The 14,189-nt window shown below is 43.3% G+C and overlaps 2 protein-coding genes across 2 annotated transcripts; one reads left to right on the forward strand and one right to left on the reverse strand.

Moving 5' to 3' along the window:
• Positions 1 to 2,191: 2,191 nt before the first annotated feature.
• foxr1 (forkhead box R1) lies at positions 2,192 to 8,046 on the forward strand. Its single transcript, XM_063190720.1, has 6 exons — positions 2,192 to 2,465; positions 2,604 to 2,705; positions 2,812 to 3,038; positions 5,608 to 5,957; positions 6,679 to 6,914; positions 7,625 to 8,046. The coding sequence occupies exons 1-6, from the start codon at positions 2,345 to 2,347 to the stop codon at positions 7,651 to 7,653; spliced, it is 1,065 nt and encodes a 354-aa protein (XP_063046790.1). The 5' UTR covers positions 2,192 to 2,344; the 3' UTR covers positions 7,654 to 8,046.
• A 2,848-nt stretch (positions 8,047 to 10,894) lies between these two features.
• Positions 10,895 to 13,975, reverse strand: msrb1a (methionine sulfoxide reductase B1a). Its single transcript, XM_063190801.1, has 4 exons — positions 13,791 to 13,975; positions 13,311 to 13,453; positions 12,835 to 12,949; positions 10,895 to 11,775 (listed from the first exon to the last, which is right to left on the reverse strand). The coding sequence occupies exons 1-4, from the start codon at positions 13,843 to 13,845 to the stop codon at positions 11,765 to 11,767; spliced, it is 324 nt and encodes a 107-aa protein (XP_063046871.1). The 5' UTR covers positions 13,846 to 13,975; the 3' UTR covers positions 10,895 to 11,764.
• Positions 13,976 to 14,189: the final 214 nt, after the last annotated feature.

Consider the following 14,189-nt stretch of genomic DNA (forward strand, 5'->3'; position numbering starts at 1 on the left):
TGAGGTATCCTTGCTTCAACAAAGACAACCCAAATAGTCTCCCCGCTCCTGAACACACACACAGTGAGCGAGTGAGCGACAGACGGACAGACAGAGGGACACACACACACACACACACACACACACACACACACACACACACACACACACACACACACACACACACACACACACACACACACACACACACACACACACACAGAGTGGCAACCCGCTTACCTCATGCCTTGCTTGAGTCCACCCTGCTAGAATATCGCATGGCTTGTGAGCGCAGGTCTCACTCCAATCCATGGAAAGTTCCGGAAGGAAGGGTGCTGAGAGTTGTGCGCCTGTGGGGCATGATGTGCGAGCACACAACACAGTCACATATACGTACATTGACACCTCTGTTGTATTAATGTCGTCAGTCTCAAGTGGTGCCAGGGCCTATCGTTTCTCTGGGCATAAGAAAAACACACACACACACGCACGCACACACGCGCACACACACACACACACACACACACACACACACACACACACACACACACACACACACACACACACACACACACACACACACCTGTATCCAGGTAGCCTTTTAAGTATTGTGTTAGCCTATTTTTCCAGTGTAGTACTCAAAGTAACGTCCCTGTGCACAACCACTTGTCCAGGTGCTGGTGATGTGCAGTAAGAGTAATCCAAGTAAATGAAAGATGAATCACCGCACACTGGTATCTTTGCTGGTAGTTTATTTGGTGAACAACGCGTTTCGCTACTGCTTCATCAGGTTCACTCTCATTTTTCCTATTTTTCCAGCTCAGGGTTACAAGAACACAAGTACATATTCCCCCATTACTAGCAGTCTTCCTCCATGGTTTTAAAATAGGCTGAGGAGTTGAGGTGTTAACCTGATTTTTCCCGGATTAACTTCCAACCCCCAGTGCCCCCAGGTAGGCTACTGACCTAAGTAAGAACTCACCCTCTGACACCTCTAAAGGAAGTATATTGAGAGATTAGCTATGCCTTTTAGCCTACTTCCATTTCAGTTCAAGCCACATTTTTGTACATTCCGTGTCTGCAATCTCACGTGGAGAACAAAAGGGAAGAGTTAAGACAACCTCCATATCACATCTGGAAAACGACGATTGACTGATGAAATTTTAAAAAGACCAAGGTTTTTTTCCACGATGTAGTCCAAGAATGCATGTCACTTCTCACTTGTTCAATAAGGCTTTCATCACCTGATACAGTGTATACAATGTATAAACACACTCTTAAATACACATGAAGCTGCAACGCTGCATTGAAGTCAGTAGCCTACTACAGCCTACTACATATAACAAGGCCTACTTCTTCTCTCCCTTCACATCTGGTAGTGATCCTGCACATATCCAGCTCCTTCACTCCCTAACCATCTAAAACATGGATGCATGAGTCATTAATGTTCATTTTTAATTTTATTTATATTTCTATGAATGAATCAGACCCAACCGTTCGTTCCATGTTCAGGGTTTCCCATTAGCCATAAACATCTGGCTGGCAAACTTCGCAAATGGGGTGGTGGGGGTGGAAACGCCGCAGAGGCTGTCCAGTCTTCTGGGCTGTGTGATGTGGCTCGGTGGTTGGCAGTTCAACGGGATTGTGGCTAAAGATTCCTCGGCCTTCAACCGGTATTAGTGTGGAGACTAACTGCATATTTTGGAGAGGGGAGAGTGAGGAAGTAGAAGACAGCTAGTAAATATCAAGTCGAGCTTCCATTCGACTTATTTAGGCCTTCCTCAGCTATGCGCGTGACGTGGATAACGCGCCATGACGAGATTGCCATCAGAGGTTGTTTTAAAATGCTGTCCAAGCGATTCCCAGACAGCATTTTGCATTGCGGAGACAAATGTGCTTTAAAGCTGAACTGGAAACTCGGTTGTAAAACCTACAGCGCTGACATCTGTTAAGCTAACGGAAAGGGTCGTGTCTGTCGGGTAATTTTAGGCTATGTGGTTATTATTTTCGGGTGGGTCCTTCCTCTGTTCTTGTGATCATCTCACCTCGTAAATTTATTCTCGTTATTGCGCTCTTTGATTAACCATAATTGCCAATATGTTATTGCTTTTGCCATCATATTTTGTAGGCCTATTTCCCACCACTCATACCAGGGTCCCTCAATCAGCGTATTCTTGTTAGGCAATTCCTCAGACATATTAATTGGCAACAGGTGATCTGTATCATGGTAATTATGCGAGGGTGGGCATTGAACTACTCGCACCTGTCGAGTTTTCTCTTTGTCGGCCTACTAGGCTTCTAGATAACTTTGTGATTCCCGTGAAGACCTGTGGTATAATGCGATGCTTCAGCCAAGTGGAGAACAATGTTCATGTACTTCAAAAACCCGGAGAGGTTCCTTGACCTTCACCTAACAACCGGCTTGACAGATTGGGACATCAATGAGGAAATCAATCTGACCACCACCACAGATCAGTTTCATCAAGGTAGGAGGGGAAGGATTGCTGTGTCAGGCTGATCTCCCTCCCGAGTTGTGCGCTATTACCAAAGGCTATTGCAAGAACACAAAGTATATGCCTATTCCTATTCCTACAAAGTATAGGCCTATTCTGATGTTGTTACAGATGGCCAACGCAATGAATACCTGATGCAATGGCATTACGCAAGGATGTCACGAAGACCGTCATCAGTTGAACTTGCAAACAAATATCCAAAGAAATCAAATGGTGAGTGCATGAACTATTAAAAATAGATACCCATGCATTTGAATTAATTTCTGCAAATTTGTTTCATATTTCATTTTACCCTGTTTGCGCCCCTTCTTATTCCCAGAAAACGACATTGAGCCAAATCTATGGCTTATTGTCAACCCCAACTTGGTATGCCCTGTGCATCCGAGCAAAGTGGCCCCAAAGAAGACCAGTGTGGGGGAGATCAGTACTACTACAGATCATCCATTCACCAACAATCATCAGCTTCCCTATGAGCCCCTGACGCCGGTCTCTCCAGAGCCCCATGATGAGACTCAGCGTGGCTCTGTTTTCTCCAGTAAACACATGGTAAACCTCTCACCACACAGGGATCACGACAGGGCCAGATAAAGGGGCTCTTGCCCTGTGCCTGGGGGGTGGGGGGGCAAAATGTGGTCCCTATTACATCATATGTATTGAGTGGGGGTTGGGGAGGGGCGCTCTCAGATGACTGTGTCCCGGGCCCGGTTTAAGCTGTCAGTGGCCTTGCTTCTCATCATACGGATTGCATCTCTGTTTCTGCGTGTGTCAGGGTAGAGAGCAGGGGTGTTGCAGCAAATTTGGGCCCTATGTACAATCAGCTCCAATGGACACCCCCTAATCCCCCGCCGCCATATATCTTCATAAATCGGATTGTGTGTGGCCCCCCATATACATGGGGCCCTGGTGACTCAGTCACACTTTACCCCCCTGAGCGACACCCCTGGTAGACTCGTAGAGGGCAGGGGGGTGGTGGTGGTGGTGGTGGTGCTCGTGGTGGTGGAACAGGATAATTGAGGAGGCCCAGAACTTTGCAGGGGCCCACAGGGGACTATGGTCGGAGTTGGGGGCCCAGAATTACTTAGTTTTTCGGGGGTAAACAATTTTGAGCAGCACCACCCCTTTGACACAGATCTCCTCTGCATGCTCATTGCCAGAGCCATACAGAGGGAGAGTTACACGAATGGAGGACCAGAAAAAATGTGCAGCCCCGCCTTTCAACAAGATTGAAGTCGTGCCTAAAGCGTCTGTCTTTCCATAGACTTAACATAGAACCACCACATAAAAAGCCAAAAATAAGGACTAATGAACTATACTGCAGGGTAATCACCACAAATATGTAAACTATCAACTGTCTCGGTAATGATATTCACAACAGGTTTACCATCTGTGATGTTTATATGAAGTTATTACTAGGAACAGCAAGCCTTGTCATATTCCCTGCATTGCATTACATTGCATTTGCTGTGTGCTACGCCCACTTCTAGGAACTAACATTTGCAACGCTGAGCAGTTCTGAGATGCCAAACAGCTAATTTTGCTAATGCGGAAGTCGGCCCTAGCACACAGTGGAGATTGCCCAACTCTCCCTCTGTATGGCTCTGCTCGGCTCTGCTCATTGCTATTGTACTTTTAACCATGCAAGACATCATGGGAAAAGAAAGAGTATTGACTGCCATAATGAAGGCCTGACTACGGCAGAGTCATGCTGCCTATTTTAACTGAATTTATTAGGATTTAGTCTTTGTATTTGTAACCTTTTTTCAATGTGTTCCTAACTATTGTATTATTACTATGTTTTGTCATAAAATTACCATGATCAACATCATACAGAAAGAAGCACTCTTGAGACTGGAAGATTAGAGTGCAACCTAAGAGGGTAGACCAGGGGTGTCAAACATACGGCCCGCGTATTTTTTTAATATTTTTTTTAACTTTTTTTTTATTTTTTTAATAAAATAACCGAAATGCGCAATTACGCACAAAATCGAGACCTGCATGACATTAACCCAATTGTCCCTCTCTTATACTGTATATATGTAGTAAAGTGCACATCACACTTCTATTATAAATGGTGAATTTGTACTGTAACAGCTCATATATTAAAGACCTCATATATAGAGATAAAATGTTAATATGTCTTATTCGTATTGTATTGGTATTGGTTGTAATTAAATAATAAATATAATTGGATTTGTATTGGTTCCTATTAAGCTGAAACTGGAAATGGGATGTTAGAATGCGTGAAAATGCAGGAAATCACATCTAAGAAATAAAAAAAAATTTGGACCCCCGGCCAAAAATAACTGTCCCTTATTTTAATTCATTGACGGTTATCAATGAATGAATGAAGTCCAGGAAATTTTGCATAGGATTATTGCTTTCTACATATTCAACACACTTAAAACGTGATAGCACTGAACACTAATCCTCTGCATCCTTTTTTTTTTTTTGCGATGATGTTAGTAATGCGGCCCGCTTGAGGTCCACATGGGTTGTATGCGGCCCCTGGACCAAAATGAGTTTGACACCCCTGGGGTAGACAATGAGGAAGATACTTCAGGCTCAGACTTTTCTGGGATCCATGTGATGTCAGGTGAACGCCCCTTTAGGAGACCTCTAGCAAAGAAGGTGGATCTAATCATTTTGTTTCTTTTCCGGTATCCACTTTATGTCGGGTGAACGCCCCTTTAGGAGACCTTCGGTTAGGAGACCTTCGGAGTCCTGAGGTTGAGAATCAATGAAGTCATCTTAGCGCTGTTGATGGCGGTAGCGCACGTCTTGCGCAAACACCTCAAAAAGAGAAGAAGAAGTAGGGGACAACGCCCCCTTAGGAGACCCAACTTGAGCACACGCTTTTGCATTGAGTGGGCGTGTTTTGCGTTATCTTGGTTTGATTCAGTATTTTTGCCTCTAGAGTCTTAAGGTTGCGAATCAATGGAGTCCCCTTAGCGCTGTAGATGGCGGTAGTGCACATCATGTGCAAGCCACCACCAAACATCACAAAAAAAGAAGAAGGAAGGGACAACTAAAGCACTGTCTTTTGCATTGGGTGGGCGGAGTTTGAATCCTCTTTCTTTAATCTACCCTCTTTGGTGCAACTCCATGCTCCGCACAGGTATCTGATGACGAGTCCTCAGCAGAGGTGGAAATCTGTCGGAGGGTGAAGGTGACGCGGAAGGCGCAGGTGCTGAAGGAGAGCGAGAGAGGAGGAGGAGGGGGAGGAGGAAGAAGAAGAAGAGGAGGAGGAGGAGGAGAAGGAGGAGGAAGGGGTCACTGGCCCTGCAGGCAGACCAGGGGCCGAGGTCGGGGCAGGGCACGACGCACTCTCCGCGACAGCGAGGCCTTCCTCTCCAGAGCCTGGGCCTGGCCCCGGCCCCCCATCAACTACTGCCTACTCATAGCCATGGCCCTCGGCAGAAGCCACTGTGGCAGCCTGAACGTTCAGCAGATCTACAGTTTCACCAGGTAGTTAACACAAGTTGCATACAACAAATCAAGGAGTTTTGTTTGTCACATGCATACAAATACTAAAAGTGAAACATGCAGTGTAACAAGAGTTGTCTGACTGTAATGTACATAGGTGTGTGTGTGTGTGTGTGTGTACCTTACTGCACATGACCCATGTGTTACTGGGATGTACTGTACCTGTTGACGACTGTGTCACAGTTGGCAGAGAAATAAAGTCATTTTTGTGGCACCAGCATGGATCTCTGATGGACTGAATGTGCCACCTGTGAACTGGGCAGAGTACCAGAGATGCACATGAATAAACTTAAAAGCATATGTGTACAGTATAGGACTTATGTCTGAAATTTAAGTGGCCTGACGTTTTTCTTTATTTTCCCAAACAAATCAATACCACGAAAGCAACCAGATATGGCAACCACACTCAATGCTAGATGCACTTGATGTTTGTTTTGACAACCCAAAACACTGCAGGCGGATGCGCAAGCAGACAGACAGACAGACAGGGATGTGTTTCTCAACAGTGTCATTGTTAACAAAGTTAGCAACTTACTTGGTTTCAATGCAAATTCCCATAGGCAACCTAGCAAGTTGCCAACTGGTTAGCAACGAGGCTTTCGAGAAACGGCGTCCAGGTCATTGCAATACCTGGCCCAACCCCCTTTGTGGGACATATAAAACTAGTGTTTTGATTGGTCCTCTTCTTCTCGTTGCTCTCCAGGGAGCACTTCCCGTTCTTCCAGACGGCCCCTGACGGCTGGAAGAACACCATCCGCCACAACCTGTGCTTCAGCACCAGCTTCAGGAAGACTCCACAGCAGGTGTCCACCGCCGGCGGCGAGCGCAAGTCCTGCCTGTGGCACCTGACGCCCGCCGGGCGCTCCCGGCACCGCTACGAGATCCAGATGATGTCCCCGGATGCCATGGAGGAGCTCACTAGGAGCATGAGGCACCCAGGTGAGGAGAGGGCATGGGGGGAGGGGGGAAGAGAGGAGAGGAGAGGAGAGGAGAGGAGAGGAGAGGAGAGGGGAGGAGAGGGGAGAAGAGGGCAGGTCTGGGCAGGGCATGTTGTGTGCAGGTGTTGACATGAATTTTTTTTGCAACGTTTTTAGAAGCAGGTGTGAGGATGGCACAAATACAGCTAATGTCAGTGTTAAGTTGGCACCTGTAATTGTACTAGAGATGTACAGGATCCAAGATCCGGTTCCGCATCTGGCAGGATAATAGGGTTTTTCAGGCTATCCGGATCCGGTTCCAGGATCCAGGATCCGGTAGACGAGGCTTTTCAGTCAAAATAGTTTGAGCCAACGTAATAAAAAGGGCCCACGTGTGCGAGTAGGCTGTGTGTTTCAACCCTTTCGTAGGACCCGGTACCCGGTTCCGGATCCGGCAGGATCTTAAGCAGTGGATTCAGTATCCGGCAGGATCCTAAAAATCAGGATCCGGTGCATCTCTAAATTGTACTACACTGTATGTCCCATTTGCAGGCAATGAACATTATTTTTTAATAAAAACCAATAATATATGCAGTAATGCCATCCATACAATAGTGGTAGTAGCTGTGGTTGCACCGCCTGACTTATAAAAACATCAGTCACCTCAATGTTGATGACCGTGAGAGATGACTGTGAATGTGCAAATCTAAATTGTTTTTGTTTGTTCTGTAGATATGGTTGACCAGCTGCTGGACCTCTGAGTCACATCCTGGCCTGTCTTGGCTGTTGGCATACCTTGGCCAATTTCCTCTTTTCAGGAAGAATTAAGCTCAGGAACAAAACACTTGAACTTTGCCTCTGCACTATTCTGTTTGGTTTTCTCCATTTTGGAATTTGGCTGTTTCTTTGTTTTCTAAAAAAAAAAGACGTTTTCTTTTATCTAAAAGTGTTTTCTTTTATGTTGCATGTTTATTTTAAATGTATAATGACACAAGTATATTGTATATATTTACGTTTGTAGAGAATATTGTTGATTTAAGTTTGAAATTCCTGCATGGAAACTGAGACAGAATTTCACATGTGTGAGACAGAGGTTGATGAGGCAATCTCAATGGCAACTAAATAAATTCTCTGTCTGTGCTTAAAAACTTAAATTGTGGAAATGTGTCCTATGTGGAAATGTGTTTCCATGCCAGCATGCTCTCTCTGTAAACTACATTTTCCCAACAAACCAAAACAACCTCCAATAGTCTGGCACTTAGTAATAGTAGCAATAGTAATTCACAAAGAATGTTTACAGCCTACTTGTTCTATACCAGGGAGGGGCAACTTTCATGGTAAGGAGGGCCACATATTTTTAGCGCCACCATCGGAGGGCCACATGACAAGGGATATGAATGCTATTCGCAGATTTCAAGATGCAATTATTTGCTCACACACTGTATTGTTTGGAGGGATTGTTTGGAAGAAATAGGATTGTTGCCTATCTGTCTATAATTACAACAGATGAATTCAGTAGTGGGTTTAAAAAATCTGGTCATTATTATTTTTTTAAGTTCTGTTTTATTTACATAAGGGCCACACTGACTGAAGAGGCGGGCCACACGTGGCCCCCGGGCCTCCAGTTGCCCATCCCTGTTCTATACCATATCAGTAGTTCAACATCCTTCATTTCTTCCAGCGTGCAGACTGGTGTGTTTTGTCTAGAACAAGATTTAATAGAACCACATGCGGAGTATAGTAAATGGCCACTGTGTAAACCACTGGTGGCTACATGCATTAAGAAACACTCATCTTCCTGGTAGCTTCTTCCAATATGGTTCACGATTCAATAAATTTCTGCTTTGAGACAGAACATGGGAGAGGAAGACATTTTAAATAATGTTCCACAGCTTCGCAGCTGCAAGACTGTGACCTACTAGCTCTCAACCCAGACTGTGGAATACTGGCACTTAAAAAATGAGTAATATTGGAGAAGCAAACCTCCATTCAGTTGTGAATCACTTTCAAATGATACTTTAAAAGTTTTGCGAATATCTCGAAGGTCTGGCAATGAAAAACGGAGAAGGGAGTCCATCTGTGGTTGGATAGCTCGAAAGCCTTGAGGAGTAAAGTTACAAGATGTCAATTTTTAAAAAACTTTTTTGTGTGTCTGCATGATCTGATGTGGAACTAAAGTGTGGGGACAGCCATCTCAAATGAGAACCGTGTGGCACGGCCTTGAGCCACAGTATGTGTCGCTGAGGAGAAACTCCTCCGTCCTCATGCCTGGTGTGGTCTTCACCAAAGCATTGAAACCACACTGACTGAATCTGGCCACCATAACTTCCAACTTGCTGAGGGATTTTTTTCCCTCCCCGTAGCAGATCAGATTGGATTTCTGGGTCTGAGGATTCCCTCTGTCCACAATGCCTCCGTACACGTTCCCAGATGTGGCATGATTGGCCTGCTGACATGAATATGGTTTTCAGAAGCACAGAGCATCTCAAAGCACCCCCTGTGGTGGTGCACATCATGACGCATGTTTACAGAAACATATTTAAAACCTCCAAAAAAACACAAGACGGAAAATAAAATAACAATCCCAGAATATCCTTGTGATATATAAAAGACACTGATGGAGTATTTCTTGAAGTCTTCCCTGAGGGGGATATCACCCGCTGTTTCAGTTTACAGTCACTATTTAACGTTCCATTCATCAAGTCCGCAGAGACAGATGTTTGGCCCTGTTCAAAACAACACCTTTTGTCAGCTCGGTGCAACACATAGACCAAATCCACACACACATCCCCCTCCAAAACACAGTATCAACACCATGAGAGCCCGCTGTGTGAATGTGCACGCACTGCACGCACCAGTGCACACATGAAAGACATGGGAAGATGAAAGACATGCATGTGACAAGAGGATGTCATGTAACCTGCGTACATCTGGCTCAGTTTCGCTCTGCAGACTGGAGTAGGTTAACTGAGGTAGCCTTTCAGATCAGTTTTGAAGCCATCACTCCTTTTGAAATGTACAAAACTGGAAGCAACAACAAACAATCTAGACCAGTGTTTCCCAACCTTTTTTGTCTCATGTACCCCCCAAGCCTTTTCGTTGTGCCATGAGTACCCCCTAACTCGTGTTTTACATCGCTTTTTCTATTCCAGTGTGACTATGCTCCATGCATTTGCTAAAATTACATTTTTCCAAGTACCCCCTGCAGTGTGTTCACGTACCCCTAGTGGTACACGTACCCCTGGTTGGGAAACAGTGATCTAGACCACAGATTGACCCTCAAGCTAAAAGTAAGAGGTCATGTAGGTATGAGATGGGGGTGAGGCGACAAATAAAGGATGCCATCATTCTACTAAGTGTGTGTGTGAACTGATGAAAGGCTGATTGCTATACTGAAGTGGGTGCTATTTTGCCAATAATGTGCATTAGGTATTTGTGTATGTTTTGTATTTGGGCATTTATTTAAGCTTAAGAGACCTTATTTCCCCTCTGGATTAATGAAAACACTCTACTCTACTACTCTGAGTAGTATACATATATTACTTCTTTTATACTGTAACATATAGTACTTTCATGATGAAATGCCACTTTTCTATTCCCTGTCTTTGCCAAATTAAATAACTATAGTTTTAGGTATAAAAGAGTGCAAAATAGCAAAGATGGATGTCTTGTGTCATGGAGCATAATGGCCAACGACATAATTTACGCACAATCGTACTAACTATTGCCGTTCTGTTTGTCTAGGATGAAAGCATTTTCTGATTTCAGCCCGTCCAGTGCATCTGGTTCACAGAAGTGTTCTGGATTCCTAGAGAGGCCAGTGATTGTGCTCATCTGTTAAATGCAACGCGGGGGCTAATAATGCGATGCATGGGATTCATTTTCTTGATTAGGCTGGTATCATAGACATATAAATAGGACCCTAGAGTTATGTTAGTAGTCAATAAAATATGCATTGATGTTTGAAGTTGCAGTGAAAGAATTTGTGATAGCCCTTTCCAGACAGTATCCAAAGTCTGTGTAATATTCAGAGAATATGGTTGCACCATTACAAGCAGGAAAGTAAAGAGTAGACAACAGCACCACCAAGGGGAAAAACTAGACCAACATCACGTCATGGGCCTTTTCCAAAAGCTGTAATCAACAATGACACAGCACAAATGGGATTAATCACAATTCTAAAGAAACAATTGGTGATAACTGTGATAAGTATGATCATTTGTGATTTGTGAAGTATGTGTTTATGATCATGTGAACACAAAAGTAATGCCCATGACTAAGAAACAAAATAAATATTCATACACTGTTTTAGTATTTTAAAGAGTGCCACACAATTACAAATTTTATTGTAACATAAATATGTGAATACAAATGTGTGTTTTTAATTTATCTTAGAAATTCATTAAAATAACATCTTTTTTCTTCTCAACAAACATTACTGGTATCAAACCCTTGTCTGCAGTAGACAGAAGTCCACTTGTATCCTACCCTTTGATTTAATATGACATAAAACACAGTGAAAACCCTGTAACTTTGATAGAAACTTCTAAATTGTGCATAGACCTTACATGTGTGAAATTACCCTCCAACCTACCCTCTGATTTAATGTGACGCAGTAGATACACTGTAATTTTCCACTAGACCTTTAGATATGTGTGCGTGATGATGACAGTTAAAGCTGGTGTTTGTGGAGCGCGTCGGTGCTGGCTGGGCAGTGAGGGCTCTGGGAACATCTGTGCGCTGACCTTCCCGTTCAGGGCTTTAGAACAGCGCACATCACAAACAGGCCTCACCGCAACGCAACCCCCAACCTCTGCACGTCCCGTACATTCCTACGACGCATTCATTCGCCTCCATCCTCCACAGCTCGCTTTACTGTCCGTCTGGAAAATGACAGTAAGTTAGCATGGATATCAGACACGGGGAATTTGAATATTATCAAGAGAATGGCTGTGTGTACATGACAAATAAACTGCCTCAAGAATTACTGGAATATTTGCTCTAATGGGTATTACTGTCATGGTAAAGTACATGACTGTAACGTATGCTAAACAAATAATTAATCCTTAAAAGTGGTTTTGGTCCTTGGGTAAAATATTTTTTTTAATTATCATTCTGTGGACAATCTGCCATTACTGACAGACTGAAATGCCACCAAAGTTAATGTGGTACAAGATGGCCTACGGAGTAATGTCAAATAGAGAGTTTAACCTCAACTGGACTTTGTGCTTGGAAACTTAACTAAATGTTCAATGTTACCTTTATGTTACTGATCTGGTTTTACCCATGCCAAAAACTGCTATAACACAGATGTTAATGTGTTACAAGAACGTTGCTTATGATGGTTTCTTGATTACAAGCAAAATGCCCAACATAGAGAGAGAGAAAATGTAACTTTAAATGTGAACTGTAACAACAATGGTGACATGGCTCTCTGGGCTTATGTGCCATACTGCGTCAACAGGGACCCGGGGTCGGTTCTGGCTCGGGGTAATTTCCTGCTTCATGCTAGGGATGCAAATTATCGATTAATTCATTAATCATTAGTTGATAGCCTTATCGATCGACTTACGATTAATTGATAAGCGACGTTTTCCCCCCTCGAAATCTCAATGTTTCTCAAAAAAAAACCTACTAAATCTAAACATTTTAATTAAAAATTGAAATATAATACCACATTTAAATTCATTCTATTTCAATTCTTTCCCATTCCCATTTCACCTGGGTCTCTTGTCAGTTGAATTGTCGATTAATTGCGATGAATGTTTTTTAATCGATTAACGCATTGATCGATTAAAGTTTGCATCCCTACTTCATGCCCATCTCTTTCTCACACTCATTTCCTGTCATCATCTTCAACTGTCCTATCTCATAAAGGCAGATAAGCCCCAAAATATTTTTTTAAAGTAAAATTGAAAGACATGAAAGACTAAAGGCCTAACCTTTAGGGACGAAGCGCAGCGAGCTGCTGAATATTCAAAAGCGTGACTGGCCATTTCTTGGGCCGTCGTTTATGAATTCATGTCCCAGTCCATTCCCACATTTCCCACAGCGAACCTACACAACAAGGAGGAAAAGAACAGGGCATTGCTTCACTGGGTTAAAAATGTTGTAGTTTAGTAGGATGAGTGCTCATAAAAAGGTTGCTTATAAAGGGAAAAAGTAATTAAAAGGTAAAACAGTTTTGAGGCACTCGAAAATGGTTATTATAATCATGGCTCTATCAATGCAGTTAATTATTATTAATTAATTAATAATTGATACATTAATTTTATCATTCACATTGAATTGTAACAATTATAACAACAACATTATGTTATACAAGAGGATTCAATTGAAATTCCTAACAGACACTTCACAACATGTAGGCCTACATCTTCCACTCACATCTACACTTCAAAGTGGTAAAACTATGCACCTTGTATGCCCCCTTCCTCTCCTCTTTCTTGGAGACGCTATTCTCGTGGATGGTTTCGGTGAATGCAGGCCAGGGTGATGAATGCTCGTACTTAGACTTGCTAGCAAACAGCTCATAACCACACTGGGAACACACATACATGCCTGAAAGAGGGAAATATGACAGGATTTTAGAATTGAACGAGCCTACTTGATCACTACGAAAAAGTTAAGAACATTTTATAATGTATGTGAAAGTAGACGCACTAACAAGGAAGGGGAAACAACGAGGTTTCTAGAGGAATTCTTTAGCAATGAACTGGTATTCCCTTAATATTTATTTATTTACACACAAATGGTCACAGACAAATATCCAGAATGAGTCCGACTTAAAGTTATGAGTGGACGTTACGCAAACAGCTTCTATAACAACATTGCTATCATGCACGCAGGAGTCCACTCAACTTTAGCTGTTTACCTCGCAAGAAATACCCATACTTACCACTTTCAAAGTGGTCTTTGAAGATCTCGCCCCCTTTAAAAGTACAAAAAGACATGCTTCCGAGGACGAAAAGATCAAATTCCAACGCTAAAAGTCAAAAACAGACACGAGGAAGCCCTTGATCTATGCTGGGACTTTTTCACTGAGCTGACTGCGGCTTACCTTAGTTTGGAATGCTCTTGGTGCGCATGACCCACATGCCTGGTATTGCCCACAAGATGGCAGTGGAGGTATGTCATTAGAAACGTCACCACCCCTCTTATGTTTACAGTGTGGGTGCCAAATAGAACTAGAGATTCTCTGGGGAGACATCGGGTGCCATTCATTAGATCTGAACGGACAGCATGGGTGTCTTCTCCCTCGCACAAAGAATCTGCGCGTGGCATGGGATGGAGGCTA

Source organism: Engraulis encrasicolus, chromosome 2 (assembly GCF_034702125.1).
Source record: "Engraulis encrasicolus isolate BLACKSEA-1 chromosome 2, IST_EnEncr_1.0, whole genome shotgun sequence".
Classification (NCBI taxonomy): domain Eukaryota; kingdom Metazoa; phylum Chordata; class Actinopteri; order Clupeiformes; family Engraulidae; genus Engraulis; species Engraulis encrasicolus.